This window comes from Poecilia reticulata, chromosome 21 (genome assembly GCF_904066995.2).
Source record: "Poecilia reticulata chromosome 21, P_reticulata-male-v2, whole genome shotgun sequence".
Lineage (NCBI taxonomy): Eukaryota > Metazoa > Chordata > Actinopteri > Cyprinodontiformes > Poeciliidae > Poecilia > Poecilia reticulata.
The window spans coordinates 21,976,477-21,993,531 of record NC_088850.1 but is presented as its reverse complement, the minus strand read 5'-3'; the positions used below and the strand labels follow the sequence as shown (position 1 = coordinate 21,993,531).

General features: G+C 38.7%; 1 protein-coding gene across 7 annotated transcripts in view; it reads right to left on the bottom strand.

Annotated features, from left to right (window-relative positions):
• Positions 1-16,105, bottom strand: part of cd2ap (CD2-associated protein) — a 54,203-nt gene extending 38,098 nt beyond the window's left edge. For 3 of the 7 annotated variants that reach the window (XM_008398603.3, XM_008398605.3, XM_008398607.3), the window contains exons 1-2: positions 15,597-16,103; positions 4,271-4,428 (exon numbers count right to left, since the gene is read on the bottom strand). In XM_008398603.3, coding sequence (XP_008396825.2) covers positions 4,271-4,428; positions 15,597-15,600 — 162 coding nt within the window. In that variant the 5' untranslated portion in view covers positions 15,601-16,103. Of the gene's footprint in view, positions 1-3,104; positions 3,164-4,270; positions 4,429-15,596 lie in introns of those variants that run through there. The other 4 variants (XM_008398604.3, XM_008398606.3, XM_081602264.1 and 1 more) reach the window with 3 other exon arrangements.
• Between the last annotated feature and the right edge of the window lie 950 nt (positions 16,106-17,055).

Genomic DNA, 17,055 nt, shown 5'->3' with positions numbered 1-17,055 from the left:
TTAACTTCAAGCAACATTTCCCATATATTGGTGAAAAAAAAAACAGCAGTTTTCTCTACAATGCAAATGAATGCATCAAAAACAGGCTGTGGTCATTCAGAGCACTGCTGAATGTGGTCAGGGGGAGCGTTCCATACAGGAACTGTGCATAGACACATCAACTGGCTTCCATAGAAAGAGGACGTGTAAACCAGGCCTGGTGAGGAGAAGCGAAATGCGACCTGTGGCAGCTGCTGCAGCCGCTCCGCAGGCACGACGTCGTAAAACTTTCAAGACGCTCGTGTCTAAATGGAGCGCCTGGCCTGCTGCTGATTCCAGCCAAGTCAGGGAGTCTGGCTGTAAAGCAGCTGCCAAAGAGGCTGATTCTGGGAAACTCCCGAACAAAAAGTCCAAATCGTACAGAGAATCAGGAATGGAATCAGGGTTTCCCCACCGAGCTCAGAGACATGTGGTCAAACTAGTGAAACAGGTGCTGCTGTCATATCTCTGTATTAATGACCAAAAGTCACTTAATAAACTTAAATCTCCACCCAATATAAAATTGCAGTGTGCATCACGGATGATGATCTTTGCGGTTGCAGGAGCAACAAAGTCAGATGTTACATTATTCAGCCTGAAGTCAGGCTAACGTTCGGGTGGAGCGATACAGTGGAGGAGATCTGAGTAAGCAGGAAGATCGGAAATTATTAAACGCTGTTGACAAGCCACAAAGTAGCCAATGTGGAATCTATGAGGAACGATCTTTGAATTGCAGATTTATACTCCAGCTCAGACGCTTCACTTTAGCTTCCCTCCATTTCCTGCAGCTTCACATATCAACTTAGGAGGGAAGAAATGGCGACCACTACATTGAACAGAATTCTAGTTGTAATGTATTAGTAGGATTAGTGATACAGTCTGAAAGTAAAACTACCAATAAATCCATTTTCAATTACCTCAATTTACAATAAAAAATTAGCAGCTCAGATATAGCAAACAGACACCATCAAGTGTTAAATGCAGTTCTGCTTTGCATCTTATGAATGCGAGAACAAGCAGCAACTACTGTAATTTCTATTACGACTACTGAGCTACAATCATTAACTTCGAAAAGAAAAGTCATTTTACACACACAAGCCACACTCGTCTGTAGGCCGTAAGTGACCATGTTGAATGTACTTTTGAGGTTTTCCTTTTTAGTTTGTGAGAAAAAAATGTATTATAATTGACTTTTTATCCCCTCTGCCATTTATTAAACTTTTGGAGAGAAAAAATTACACACACCCCAAGCAAAAATTTAATTGGTTAGTTTACTGTTTATTTGGCAGCTGATGCTTTTTCCATAAGCTAGACAAAACTGCAGAAATGAGAAATTAACTTTTAAATATCAAAACTTTTGCTAAAATAAGTAAATAACTTTTTTTTGTGTGACATCCAATAATATTCTTCATCAAAGGATATTGTCATCCTTTGGAAACACGTTTGTGAAAAGCCATTCAGTAGCCAAATCATAGTGTCCAAAGTGGGTGAATAAAGTAGTGGCTTAAAGTCTGGACATTACGGTAGCTATGTAGCCGCTGAAGGTAATAAAATATCAAACAGCAGGTAAATGTTTTAGAGATCAAAACTCGGTCACAGGACTAAAGTGTGGGTTTCTCAGCCAAAAATGATTAAATAGATAAATGTTTTGCTCAGTACAACAGTTCATAGACAGGAAGCTGCAGCAACCAATGAATCTCACTCGAAACTTTTAAGATTGTTGGGCAAACTGCCCACCTCAAAACCTGAGCCATAAAATACGACAAATTAGGTTTACCAAAACTTTTCTCATTTACAACCCAGAAAAATAAAGAAAAAAAAAGCGCTGATCCATAAAGGTTGTGTACCCTGTAAATGTGTGTGTATAGGTGTGTGCGCATGGTGACCTCGTTCGTGGCCTACTTCCTGGTTTACAAATGCTGACATGAAAGTTCCAGTGAGGAGGAAATCCAGCTGAGTGTGAAACCACAGGAAACATTAAGATGAGTCCAGCATTAGCAGGTTTCTCTCCAGGCAGAGAGTGGAGGACCTGGGCGAGCTGGAGGCTCTGAGCTCCAGTCACAAAGCTACAAAGCGCCAGCTCTGCACTTTGAGCTGGGAAAGCAAAGCGACAATCTGCTCACAAGAATGAGCTTGTGCTGGCACCACACCCTAAACACACGCAGGGTGTTAATTACTTAAATGTGACGAGGGAAAAAAAAAAAAGATTTGATTTCGTTAACTGTCATTAAGACAGACAGGAATTTCTTTCCTTTCTATGAAAAGTTGAGACGTGGAAGAAATGATATTCTCAAAAAAAGCAGTTTAGGCTTTGTGTAGGCAATTCTGTTACATCCATCCATCCCAAAATCTGAGGAAAGTTGGAATTTTCCCAACAAATTCCAGTGTAGTTGGGAAAATTAAGCCTAAAAGCCTCGGAATGAAACAACAGGAATGGGCAAACAAAGTGTATTTTGTCTCATTCTACTTTACCATCATGAACTATTTTGTGCTTGTCTCATTAAAACCTAGACAGCAAACGGTGAAGAAAAACTTCATTAAGGCGCTTGTAAATGTTTAAATAGTCATTTTATCATGGCTTATAGGGCCTGAGGGACGAACAGGCATACAATACAGCTCTGGGTATTTGTCTCCATGGGTGTGTGTGTGTGTCAGCTGATGGGTAATAAAGTGAAATATTAAAAGGTAGCTATGCTAAAAACACTTAAAAGTCATTATCGTAACTTTGTTTATACATAGCAGGTTCTCAAAGTCATTTATATATTTACTAAGTTTAGATTAAGTTGAAATATCTGGTGAACAGCCAAATAAATTTCAGTCAAATTATACCTACTAATCTGTCTGACTATGAAGAGGCAAAAAGAAACCGTCAGATTTACTCAACGACGATGCCTTGCTCCTCTGAGATAAACTAAACTCTGACAGGAAAGCGGGTGGTCGTAAATCCAGACACCCGACAGCGACGTGAGCAGGTAAATAAAATCTCAAGCCTTCCAGCTCTCTGTCCTCACACACAAACATCAGATTCCACATTGCCATCCTTTCAATCCTGATATTAGCATTTAGCCGTCAGCCGGCAGCCTTACCGTGACCCATTCCCACATGTTTCCTTCCTCTTATCGCTCACTGCGACAACACAGCATGCTAACCTGCTGTCATGTTGTTCGGGGCAAAGTTCAACTGCTTGCTCCTTACAGGATTACGCATCCAGGCCCGACGGCGGCAGGCCGCTTAGCGGATTACCTATCTCGCCGTGAGGATTAAAAGATCGAAGGAGCAGGAAGGAGAGATGAGGAAAGATGAGAGGAGCGGCCCACGGCGAAACGCTGACTCATAACATAAACTGTTCAATACCAAATGGCTGAAAGGCACAGAGCAGCTGAAGAACTAGAGCTGATTTCCTGCAGCTTGTTTTAACTGTAAAATAATTAAAGGTTAGTGAATCATGTCAGAGTTTATTATATTTAGTAAGAGACATGGCTATGCAGAGTGTAAATTCCTGCCTTTGGGGCAGGGGCTGCAGGAAAATGAAAGCTAAAAACCAAAATATTCGTCATCAACATTATCTTCAGTGGAGATGTCTGTGACAGATGGAAGAAATGAAATTGAACAGAGTTCCTGATCATTAGGAAGTGAGCACAAGCTTTCACTTTATGCAGCTTTTTTTTATGAAACATATTTCGGTGTTGAGCGTTTTTTAAAAGAAAGACTGTTTTTGTCTTAAAAACATGGTTCTCTGTTTTACACAAAGTTTGTATTCATTAAAAAAAACAAATGAGTGAAAAACATCTTGTAAAACTAAACCCGCTTCATTTGTGTATACAAGTAGTTTATTTACACTTGGTAATTTATTTCTTCCTTTGATCCACTAAAAGTATTGCATGATTTTTTTAAGTATGGATTTTTTCATTCTGGTGACTGTTTATAAGAAAAGTAGGGTAAAAAAACATGTAGTTACATATTTGTTTTAAAAAGCAGAAAACATAGAATATTGTCTGGGATATTAGAGATATTTACAAACAAACATTGCAATATTGTTTGGCATTATTGCCCAACCCTGCATCATGATTGCGTTTTTGTTTGCTTTGTAGCCTCACAACAAAACCTGAGTGATCTACCTAACCTGCAAGTAGGCCACACCTGGAGCTACTCTGATCAAATTCAACCTCCCAGGAACCGGCCTGTCAGCAGCACAAAGGAAAATATGATCCGGAGGTAGAAAGCAATACAAGACCCATCGGTGTTCTCCCACCTTAACAAAGTTGTCTGGGAAGACCCCTCTCTTCCCGTTGAGGTCCCCCTCCATCCAGCCCTCCTCTTCGATGTAGCGCACATTCTTGATGATGTCACCCGGCCGCAGGGTCAGCTCGTCATCGTGGAGCGCGTCGTATTCGTACTCCACTAAGACCTCTGATCCAGACGGGGATGGGGAGAGAGAGAAAGGGAATAAAGATAAGCAAAGAAAAAAAACAAGAAATGTGAATCAAGACACCTAAATCACAAAATTAATTCTTCAATGTGGTTGGAAACGTACCGCATAGTTCTGAAAAAATAAAAATCTATTGCATTTTTTTATGCAACAGATTTGGCCTAAGTCCAAGCAGAAACTGGCCCCTATGCGCTGAACTCAGAGCAGATTGAGTAAATTGAGTGTTCTTATTGTAGGACGAAACTAGCAAGAACACACTTCTATTCTGTCTAAAGCCTTTAAAGTATGTCGGCTTGATTTGGGACAAAATGGTAATAACTTTTAATATTTTAGTTACTGATGGTCTAGTAACTTAAATAATTTCAACTTATTAAATAAGTAGAATTTATTTAACATCTGAGTGTCAAAGTACACATCATTTATTATTCCTATGGAAGAAAGCAGAAAGCCGGTGGACTGATTTTCTTAAAAAAAAGTTCTCAAAAATGATTTGCTGAATTCCATGTTTTAAATTACAAGTGTGCAATAATTTAAGGGTTAAAGAGAGTTAGGGTTAACCCTCATCATTTGTAATCATAAAAATATCAGGGACAGTATTTCAGTACAGCAGAGAATTGAAGGCAGAATAACACAAGCACACCTGAACTTTAATTTCATTTAATAGAGGGACTGGAAGGAGACGTTTTAAATATCCAAAAATAAAAAATAAACCACCAAAACAATACATAAAATGGATTATAATGTCTCAACAAAACAAATTTGCTCTTTAAAATCTATCAATCACTGGGCTCAGAGAAAGAAAACAGGCAAAGATACCAAGTTTTTCAAAATGGCAGCTTTTAAAGATTCTTTTTCAAGACGAAGGAATGCAAATGAAAATTATGGAGCTCATTTTAATTTACCACGCGATTAACTGGTTTATTGCTTATTGTTGTGGGTTTAATCGGTGCATCCCTATGCAACACAAAACCCCTGCTGGATCAATCATCTCATCTGCTGTGGAAACAAGTAGAGAAGAAACATGCTGGATTATTCCTTTACAGACCCTCTCTGACCACCTTCCACATTACAACAATCTCCATGCAGCATTAACAGCATCACGTAGCATGACACGCCGCACAGCCTTGATGAAGTTCCTACAGCAGGCCGTGTGATTGGCTGTTTACTGAGCACCCTGCAGAGAGCTGGATGCTGGCCTCATACCAAACACAGGTACAGGCAACACACTCCCATAAGACCTGCAAGGCACACACACACACACTCACACTCATCTGGAGCACTCATTCACTAACACAACATTACCTGCTGTTAAACTTGGCTCAGCTTCAGTAGAGTATGTGTGTGTGTGTGTGTGTGTGTGTGGGGCCTCCCTCTGACATCACTAACCCTGGCACCGACACCACGGCAGCCTGGGCCTATGTCCAAACAGAAACCGGCCCCTATGTGCTGACCTCAGAGCAGATCTCTGCTCTGATACAGCCAACCAGGAACAACCAGTCACACCAGACCAGCTTGGACAGTTATTTTTCTGAAGAGACGCTTAAAAAGTTTTTTGGTTGATGACTGGAACTGGCCAATATTCAGAAGCTAAAACATGAAAACATTGTTCTCGTTAAGTCAACAGATCACAACCAAGAACCACCAGGTGGCGCTGGTAACACTCTTCAGTGTGAATGTTGCTACTGAATGGAGGAGACTTGGTGCTTCATGCAATGTTATTACCATTTTTTTAGTCAAACTATATGGCTGTGACTGCATGACAAAGCAGTCACAGCACCACAAACACTGCTCTTGAAAAATATAGTCAGCCTTACTTCATAGCAATGAACGTTTGTGACCAACTCTCCCTGTGGAAGATGTCAGTGAATGTCAGCCAAACATCCATCTGTCTGTGTAGACGATGACATGAACCGAAGAGTAGTTATGTATTAAAAATCATTTGTTTTAATAGTCCAATTTGGGGGGAAAATATTTATTCACTACCTATAAGCCATAATCAAAGGTAAAAAAAAAATTGTTGATATTAATCTCTACATTTATATGACAACGTTTTAACTGGATTAGCACATTTTCAATAACACCTTTAATTTATAGAGATGTAACAGTATAAGAGTACTGTATTTTCCGCACTATAAGGTGCACTGGATTATAAGGCGCACTGTCGGCTTTTGAGGAAATTGAATGTTTTTAGGTGCACCTTATAGTGCGGAAAATACGGTAGGTCACAGGTAGGACTGACAAACATCAGAGTTACCAAAACAGACATGAGAAACTAACAAAAGTGTTGCAGTAAAATGTATTTAAATAAGTTCTCACATGTAGACATAAGTTCCTGACTCATTAAAATGTCTCTGCAGAAGATTTTAAGTAACAAAGGTTAACTTGCCTCATTTCTCTTTCCTGCAAGCATACGTCTTTTGAGAACTCATCCACGTACATTACAGGAAAACAGTAGGTCTACACCAACCTGACCTGAGTGAAGAAGTAATTTCACCAAATTGAAAACCTCTAATCACTTAAAAAAAAAAATAGAACACTTCACATTTGGCAGAATCATCTAGAGAATATCTAAGTCTTTTGGAAAACATTGTGTGGACGGATTTATGAGGACCAAGTGTTAGAAGATAGTCACAGACAATGAAGAATGATGATGATGTGGCGTTGGAAACGATTCTTTTCTTCCACACAGGTGAGTTTTTATTCGAGCCTCTCACTGCAACCTCCAAACACTCAGGTAAACATCTGGAGATACACACGGCTCACACCCTGTGAGACAGTCTAAACATGAAGCGGCTCCACCCGGGCTTTATATAAATAAACTGCTTAGTCACTGCTGGGAGCTGTAATTTGACAGGATCTTTTAATGTGAGAACAGGAAGACAAAAGAGATTCGGATGAGCTGGAAACTGAGCTTTTGAAGCACATAGGGCATCTTGCAGGTCTCAAATATATTAAAGGTAGAACACACTCTACTCACACACCATCGGATAGGTGACGGATGAACTCTTTAAGAAACCATTTTCAGAATAACTTGGAAAGAGGGGGAGAAAAAGTGATGTGACATGTGATGGTTATCCTTACAGTTCTGTTCAGAATTATAAGTGATTGTTTCAGATTAGTGGCTGATGTTTTAAGGCCCCCTGATTCTTTGCAGATTTTGTCCAAATCCAGTTTGCTTTATTGCATAAAACGATAAGCATGCAGGATGTTTCTGCGTTATTGATACGGATTTCGATATCTGTCGGATCTGGTGTCGGCCGATACGGATCCGACACAGGAGAACAGTGCTGAATTGACTTTTTTTTTTTTTTTTTTTTTACAGACATAAATGTACTGAGTTACAATTTTATTTGAGAACTTTGCACCAGTACAGATACTTAAATGCATCAGTAGCTCAAAAAACAACAACACAACTTAAATTTGTTCATTCGGTATAATTCAGTGTAACAGCCAATGTAAAATAAAAATAGAGGAACTGAAATTGACAAAAACAGCAGGTTGACTATTTTGGTCAAACATGTAAAACTAAACTGCAACAAACCTTCTTTTAAATGGTTCAGAAAGTGTAATTAGGAACTCTAAATATAATGTAAAATAAATATTAAAGCATGGTGTCCCTCAGAGTACAGAATTAGACTGAACAGATCTTTTATGGATCTGGAGCATTGTCACCGATCTAGAGAATCTTTCTCAATATCGGGACAGATACGGACCGGTGCACCTGTAGTTCAAACAGAGTTTGTGGGAGCTCCGTAACCTGGACCGAAAGTTTTCCAGTCTCAGATCATGACGGGGCCTTCTAGCTGTATTTAGCTTCACGCATGCTGGAGAATGACTTCATTCATCCAGGGTTGGCCGCTGTCCGAGGAACAGCCATACAGGCTCCAATGGGACATTTATCCTGAACACAAAAGACTACGAGGGCCGCTTACTCTGGCCTTATGGTCGGGAATCAGATGAATGAGGGTTAGCAGAGAAATATTTAGCTTGTTGTAACCCGAGACAAAACTGTCATTCATCACACATTTCTAAATGAATTGTTTCCTTTTATGATAACATCTCTGAAAAATGCCTTCATTACAGCAAGAGGCATGTCCTGATGCATGTCATATGAAAACTGTTATGAAGTATCTTCTTCTGAACCCATCCAACTTGGAAGAGACAGGAAATGACTGAGGGATGAGCGACACGGAGGGAGAAATGTGCGTCTGATTTCACCCCGTCAGTGAGGAATCTCTACACAAATCAAGACGCAGAGCTGCTTCCTGTCCAGTCTGGAGTTTTCAAAGCCAACAGCGGAGTGGCTTCACACCTTGGCTTTAGGAGCGGCCTTGTGAGGATTCCTGACATATCTACGACAGCTGAGTCCTGAGAGGAGAAGGGAGGCGGCTCAAGGCAAAGGAGTCACTCCTCTGTGGGAACGGTGACCCGAGATCAGCGTGTCACTGAACGTATCGTCTCAAAAAAACACATGAGCAGCACTGGTGAATGTGGTGCGAACAGGAAAAACAGCTTGTGACTGCTTTTTCAGTCACCGAATATGAGGTTTTCACTAGGCTATGCAGTATAATTAGGACTAGATGAAGATTGAAGGATGGGGAGAGATGGATAAAAAAAGATTTATATAACTGAAGATTATATATATATATAAAACAGTAGGCAGACATCGGTGCACCGATTGCAGTGTTTTGGCCGATCACCAATCTTTAAATATCTTGACATGCCAAGTGTCTGACTTTGTAACCAAGAGAAATGTTACACACAAAATAAAAATAAATAAAATGTAATAAACAATGGCAGGTGAAATGTTTGCATGGCGGACAAGTGGTGTAGAAAATTTACCGCTCTAGTAAATTTGTGCAGAGTGCACAGCTCACAAAATACACAAACAGTACACTGGAGAATGTGTGAGCACTGAGTGTGATTGTGTAAATAAGTTTTATGAAATTATTTTTATTCACAACACTGATCCAGGTTTTTCCCCCCATCAGGCTTACCCCTCAGTGCATCATAAGCCTGGCAGACCGCCAGGCTTTAATTGCACATCCCTGCAGCAGCCCATTGGCCTCACACACTATTCTTTCCAAAATATGAGGCCTCCGAATTTTTGTAAGCTCTAATATTTTTAAATGATTTATTAATAAGGGTTAATAAATATGAGTTTATGGGATAAGAGTTCATAAGTTTCTTAGTTCTTCCTACTTCTTTTCGAGAATGTTAAGATTACTGTGGTACAGAAATATGTCTTTTGCATTGCATTGCATGATTTTATACTACTATCATGTTTGAAATAAATAAAACGCATGGTACAACACCAGGGTCATCAGGTTTTCTGGGGGAAACCTTGCCCAGTGTATTATAAGCCTGGTGGGTTAGCAGGCATTACATAACTCCTCATCAAGTTAAGCATTCTTGATTTTCAAGTTTAAGTTTTTTTTTTAATACACTAGAAACGGTGACAGCAAAGACGACAGGTAAAGATGAGTTTATAGTTGGCATTGAACTCAGCTCAGGTTCTGTCATCTTAGGACAGAGCACACATTATAAGTAGGGATGTCCTGGTCCGTGTTACATACACAAGGTTTTGGGTGTATGTAACAAAGTAGTCAGTTTGCCTAAACCACAAACAGACTACATATTTTTTCTTCTCTTCAATAAAGGGCAGATTTGTGGCAAATGAACATAGTAGTTGTCTGTCCAAAGAGCAGAAAACTGTTACTTGTCCTTTTGTTGGGCACATACTGGTTGGGATGATGATGCATTTCCTGTCCCCAGGCTTCTGCTTCCAGGTCACCCTGGAGTACGGCGAGGACCTTATGTAAGCGGATGACAGAAAGGAGGAAGTTGCAGGGGACAGAGTCAGGAAGAAGGATAAGAGAAAGGGGTTTACACAAGGCCACGCAGGCGAGCAGCCTGCCAGGCAGCCAGTCTGAAACACTGGGATCAGTTACTAACGAGGAAACTCAGCACTGCATTCCTTCCTACTGATCTATGAGGTAGCTGATAGGGAGAGAGGAGCGTTCCAGTTCTCCATGTTCAGTAGGAAAAGATCAGGATGCACATAGGTGAAAATTAGGGTCAGTATTAATAACCAATATTTAAATGTTTTCTGGGCAATAACAAAATTGTACAAACATTTCTTTAACCTTTTGGCACCGTGAAAGAAATCAACAACATTGCTGTCTCGACCACTGCTTCTCTGCTTCAGTTAAACTCTCCACAATCCTTTGCTGCATCACTGTTATGGTCATATGACCAAACAAATGCCGCATGCCTAACCTCCTCCAGAAACAAGATGGAAATAAATATCAGTTTTCTATATTGTATCAGTTTTATTTATCGGGTTGATACAGATGTGTTAAAAAATGACTAATATCAGCCGATACCGATGTTAGGGTTGGTATATTGTGTAATACACTAGCAACAGATATTGTGCTATTGTAAAGTCTGTACCACATTCTTTTATTTTACAGTCTTTATAAAAATGAACTACAATGAGTCAAAATCTAAATTGGTGGGTCAGAACTCAAGAACACCTGAAATCGTCATCGCCCCGGTAAAAGCCCAATCGGTGCATTTCTGCTGATCTTAAGCATCTATATCACTAATTTCTGCATCATTCGTGGACATCACTTACACGAATGATGCAGGCAAAGTAGTTAAAATTCAAACATACTTTAACAAGCTCAATGGGAAATTAAATGTGCATATAAATAAATACATGTCACTACAAGTATCAATCTACCAAATATAGAGTCAAAGCACTGCTTTGTATAAAACTGATTAAAAGGTGATGTATTCTGCAGCTCTAGAAAATATAATTAAGTATTTAATATCTGGAGACTAAAGTGTGAAGACAGTGCAGTAAATTTTTTCCTTCACTGGAGTTTGGGAAAGTTTCCCAACAAACTGCTGTTTCATATCAATTTCAATTTGACAAGCTGACTACAAACAAAAACTAACTCCCTTCATGTTAGTTGCTCAACAACATGTAGTGACGACAGATACCTGAAGAAACGAGCAGAAAAATAGACTAACGAGGCTAAAATAGAGAGAAATGAATGATGAGTTTTACAAGTGTAGTTAGAAACAATGTCTAATTGAATGTTTAAGAGGTTCAGATTCAGTAAACTTTATTCAAAAGGGCAATTCAATTACAGATGGGCACATTTGTTGCAGTAGGAATGTGCAGCAGTATATATAGTGCAGACAGGAACAGGTTCCAGGTTTCACGATTAACTAAATGAAAAACCGTAACAGGAAATGCATGCTAATCCCATCACATTCATAATAGGACAAAAATCCCTAATGAGGAAGATTTGGAAAAGGCTCCAGTTGATATATTACACATTTTCATAGCTAGTATAGCTGGTTTATGGGTGATGTACAGGGCATAGCAAGTCTATATTTATAGGCTTGAGTTTAATAATAAGAATTCACTTCCAATTACTTTTCTAACTGGAAATAGAGTTTTATTTCTGTTACACTTAATATTGATTAACATGGTTTCTTGTTACAATAAGGCAGTGGATTTATTTTATGACGACAGACTTTTCCGACAGTCCAAGAAAGAGGAAAAAACAAAAACACACACAAAATAGTAGGTCAAAGAAAAATCTAACTACTAGATTGGAAACACACTACACTCAAACTCCTCCTTTTCACACATCTAGGCCCCTTTAATCAGGCAGGTTCTTTGGCCCCATTAACGTCACATTTCCTGCTGAGTTTCTGAGGAGTTCCAACAGAGGTCACGTGTATTTAAACAGTATCATTTACACTGGGAGGTTGTGAAACTGCTGCTTCATACAGCGGCGCTCAGGCGTGAACATGAAGCTGCAAAAAAAAAAAAAAACAGACCAATTTCTCTGCACACACACACTTAGTAATGCAAGTGTGAGGGAATGTATTGTATCATAATGCGTTCAAGATTTTTAGACATCCTCAACATGCCAGCATGAAATTTTAAACAAATGTGCATAAAGAAATAGTTTCATAAGCAAGTAAGTAGGATTATTTTTTAAGAAAAAAAAATTGTGGTTTGAAAGAAAGAAAGACAAAAACAAACCAACGCAGTAAAGTAAGAAGTATAGAAAAAAGACTTAGCACTACTGTTGTTGCAGAGGTAAAGCTACTTCCTAATTACACATCGTTCTTTATCCATATCTTTATTATTAAATCATGTTGAGAATAATTTGATGGAGCATTTCTTGCAAGGATAATGCAGGTTGTAAAACATATCCTATAAATAAACTCCACATCAACCCAGGCTGTGGTGAGTAAATGGACCATCATGTACTGCAGGTCTGTAGAGCAGTGGTGAGTAAATATTGGCAGATAAATCGATGAAGCCACTTTATCAGTGGCTCTCCTGTGAGCAGAAACATGCCAGCTGCTGCTCTGATAGACTCAGAGGTCTGCTAGAAAACACCAACACAAAGGGAACGCTCCAGAGAACACTTTGGAAGTCTAAACAGCAACACTCATGTCACTGGTAAAAGTAAATTAATTAATGCGGAACAAAGTGAAAAAGACTAATAGTAATTTGTGCCTAACAATAAAATAAATACACCTTGTATCTCTTTGAAAGTATCCAGCTACAGTCCTATAGTTTGATTCTGAACTACAGAATCAAATCACAATTTACTATAATAACGTAAAAACATAATGAAATCAACTGGGACAACTTTTTCTAAATTTCTATTAACTAGAAATGTTTAGTTTAATATAATTGCCAAAGACAGAAGACAACTTAGTTTAAGCTGTAGCGATAGCTTTTTCAAATGTCAAGGTTTGACTTGACAGTTAAAGTTGATGCAACTTACATGAAACAAAGAAACAAGGAAACTAGACCGAGTCAAGTCAAGTCAGCAAATTGTCGAATTGATGCAAAAACAGTGAAAGGGAGACATTTTGGAGATTTCTTAGGTGATAAATGTTCTAGATCTTCCAAATGAGAAATTTTGGCACAATTTCTTTCATAGGTTCCTTTTTCAACCCAATTATATTCCTCTATAGATGGATATTTAGCCAGTAGGACTGAGTCTGAGGCAGCAAAAACTCTAAATAGTCATAAACAATGTTGCTAAAAATGCTAATGGTCAGAGTTTTTGAAGCACATTTTAGAAGTAGAGCAGCAACTATTATTTTAGTAATCGATTATTCTGACAATTGGCACACTGACAGATTTTCCATTTAACCACATAAGCCTTTTTTTTTAAATACAATAGAAATTTATTAAAAGATACAAATGAACAAATAATTAAATTCCTTTTAAAAATAATTTTTTTATTTCCTAAAAATGCAACAAAAGCATTCCTTGACCATTTGGAGCAAAGGATGACATAAATAATAAATCTGTCATCAACATGCAAAAAGCTCAACATTTTCTGCTTAACATTGATACAGTGTAGAGCTGAACGGTTGATTATTTTTTTGTTTTACCAGATTATTAATTAAACATCGAGGTGCTTAATGGGAGATTTTATTATATATATATATATATATATATATATATATATATATATATAATATGAGTTCTGGGTAGATTAACAGACAAAGACAAGATTTATCAAGATTTATTTTCTGTCTTAAATGCAAAATGGTAAATGTAAATGCAAAATGTATATATTTTTGTAGCGTTTTGGTTTAATTACTCCTCTGAGGGTGTTCTGTGAGTAAACAGCGCGTTTGAGTCTGTATACGGCAGGAAAGGATTATAAAATTAGTAAATGATTATTCAATAATAGATTCATCGTGATTAATAAGATTAATCGTTTCAGCCCAAATTATCAGGAGCGGAAATAAGAAAAGGGGCATCTAGAGCAATTGACATCACAAGATCTTCTTATATCATGCAGCACTAATCCCAGCCTGGGGAATAATATCCTAATATTTATCCTTAGGTTAGGTGAGTGTTGTTTTATGAAAACATGGAAACGTGTCCAAAAATGTAAAAAGTACCATAGCTTAAAAAAAAAAAAAGAGAATGAATGCAAACTTTCATAAGAAGAAAAGATTCTGCTTGTGGAATGCAGCCAGACGAGCCGTGTTGGAGGAAAGAGAGGGAGTACACACTGACAGCTCCAACATGTTCAAACCCAACACGTTTATCTGAGACAGGCTAGACCAAAACAAAAACCAGCACATTATAAGAAGCACAACCAACTAGAAACCGACACTTATAGAAGCTGACTGATTTTTTTTTTTTTTTTTTTTTTAGTTATTTTTATCCTTAAGTGTTGCTTTGACTCTGAACATACCAGCAGCTGAAAACTTGACGCAGCCAAACCAGGAACCTGTTCCACCACATAGCAGACACCTTAGGCAAGCCTCTGAGAGCCCGGCCACAGTAACCACAGCCTGCACACCCAGGTGTACGCAACAGGTGGGGGTGGGGGCCATGATGCAAAATATGGAGACAAATCAAAATATTTCCTCTGGATTATACTGCGGTTGTCATTGTAAAACACCAATATCCACTATAAACAGCTTTTATGCGTTTAAAAACATGAGTTTATCCTTCTCACATTTAACTCCTGATCCCCACTTCCAGACGTGCTCTCAGATCACAGATACGGTTCCGTCTCGTGGCTCTAAATGTCGAGCCTGTGGATTTACCTAGTCATGCCGACAGCCTTGAGGCAAACTCAAAAAGAGGAAGTTAACATTTGTAGTCCAGATAAGATGCCTAAGTTGCCCCTCCGCCCCCAAGTTATCCACAAAACTTCGGACTTACCCAAGAAAAGTGAGGTGGGAACTGAAAAAGGGGTTTTCTGAGGTGTTTTTGTAGCTTAAAGGTTTCGTTTGAGGATACAGTAAAAGAAAACGACAGTAGTTTAAAGAAAGTTTGCTTTAAAAAACGCTGAAAGCACAACGACATCCAGGGATGAAGCTGGCGTTATCCTGTGAACCACACAACTAGCTGGCTAGGCTAACCAGCTAGCATCGGGCTTTGCTAACTGTAACTCTCGGCTTCCAGAAGCTTATAAAAAAAATATTACAAGATGCTGAGACTCGCTTTACTGATGTGTCTACAGGCTCGACTTGCCTTTTAGAAACTGCCAAGGGAAAATAATAATAGTAATAAAATTAAAATAAAAATAAAGACAGCGTCAAAACACAAGCGCCACATCACTGGTGAACTCACCCATTCCTGTTTCTCGGAACGCCCCGCAGAATCAAATGTTGGGAATCTTCCCCACAGCTCACGCGCTACTGTCCAGGTGGGTAGGAGCGACCAGCCACAGAGGAGAGGAGGTGCGTCGAATTACTGCCGAAAAACAAGCTAAACGAGCCTTAAATCCATCCGTCCTAGTCCCAGCAAGCGGTCCAGTCCTCCTGAGTTCTCTCTCTTGAAGATTACAGTGCAGGAAGTTAGCCAGGAGTCGGAGTCTCCACCTTTCTTGGACTCGCCTCTACAAGGCTCTCTCTGCTGCTGCCTCTGCTCAGCGCCTGTTTTCCTGCCTGCCAGCCTGCCTGCCTGCCTGCCCACCAAAAATCAGCGCAGTCGGAAACTTCGCGAGGTTTCAGGCGGGATAGATCAACGAGAGGAATAGTCAGTGGAATTTGTCAGTTCTCCATCCAGCTCAGCGTGTACAGTAGTACCTACTGTACGTGCCTGGGCTCGTGCGATAGACGCTGCTTTAGTTACCAGTGCCGGTCCAAAATCGCCCTGGGGAGCCGTGGGTGAGATTTTGATGATTTGGGGGAGGGAGAAATGGATGGGGAGGAACCAAGGGGAGTCATCTAGCAAATTACTGAAATCGAAGTGCCAAAATATAATATAATTAAAACTTACTTTTTAAGATGAGCGCATCTCATAAGTATTAAATTATGATTAAACATTTTTAGCTGATTTTGTTGTTGTTTTGCAACTAAAAAACTTGTTTCTAGGTGTATTTTCCAAATCTACTCAAAAAACCGCCACAATTGAATTTTGTTCAAAATTGACTATTTTTATTTTATCCATCGTTCAAGAAAAAAAATTTGATTTTTTTTCTTTCCATATTGTGTACTTTTAATCTCTTAGACAATGCTGAAGAAAGTATTAAGGTTTTTTTTTTTTTACAGCTACTGATTTCTAAATATTAAAACCTGTATGTTTTTTTATGTTGTATAGGGTTTCTGAATTTAATTATATTCTCATCATCACTGCAATATATAAGTTTAATAATGTGAGAAATACACAATTCATGGTTCATTCAATCAGAAACTAATACAGCTAACATTTTTCTTAAATATAATGATGTGGTTCTTTTTTTAAATTCAGCATATAAAAAAATTCAGCCCATTATGTTTTGGAAAGGTGGTCAACCCTCTTGATACAAAAGAAAAGTCAAATTTTTAAGAAAATGGCCACTTATAAATTAAGCATTAATCAATTGACAAGATCAGTCAACTTTAGATTAAGTCATTAATTGATAAGTGCCCTCTCTCTAAAGAGATTAGTAGAGACTCATAAGTACCCTCCATGTTGATGCTGATGTTTCCAGTTAAGTCAGCTTCACATCGGCCACCACATATTTAGGAACCAATGTCTGTTTTCTGTAACCTCCTTTGTCATCCGTCTTCTAAAGATTTGATTTGGATTAAGATCTTGGAGGACG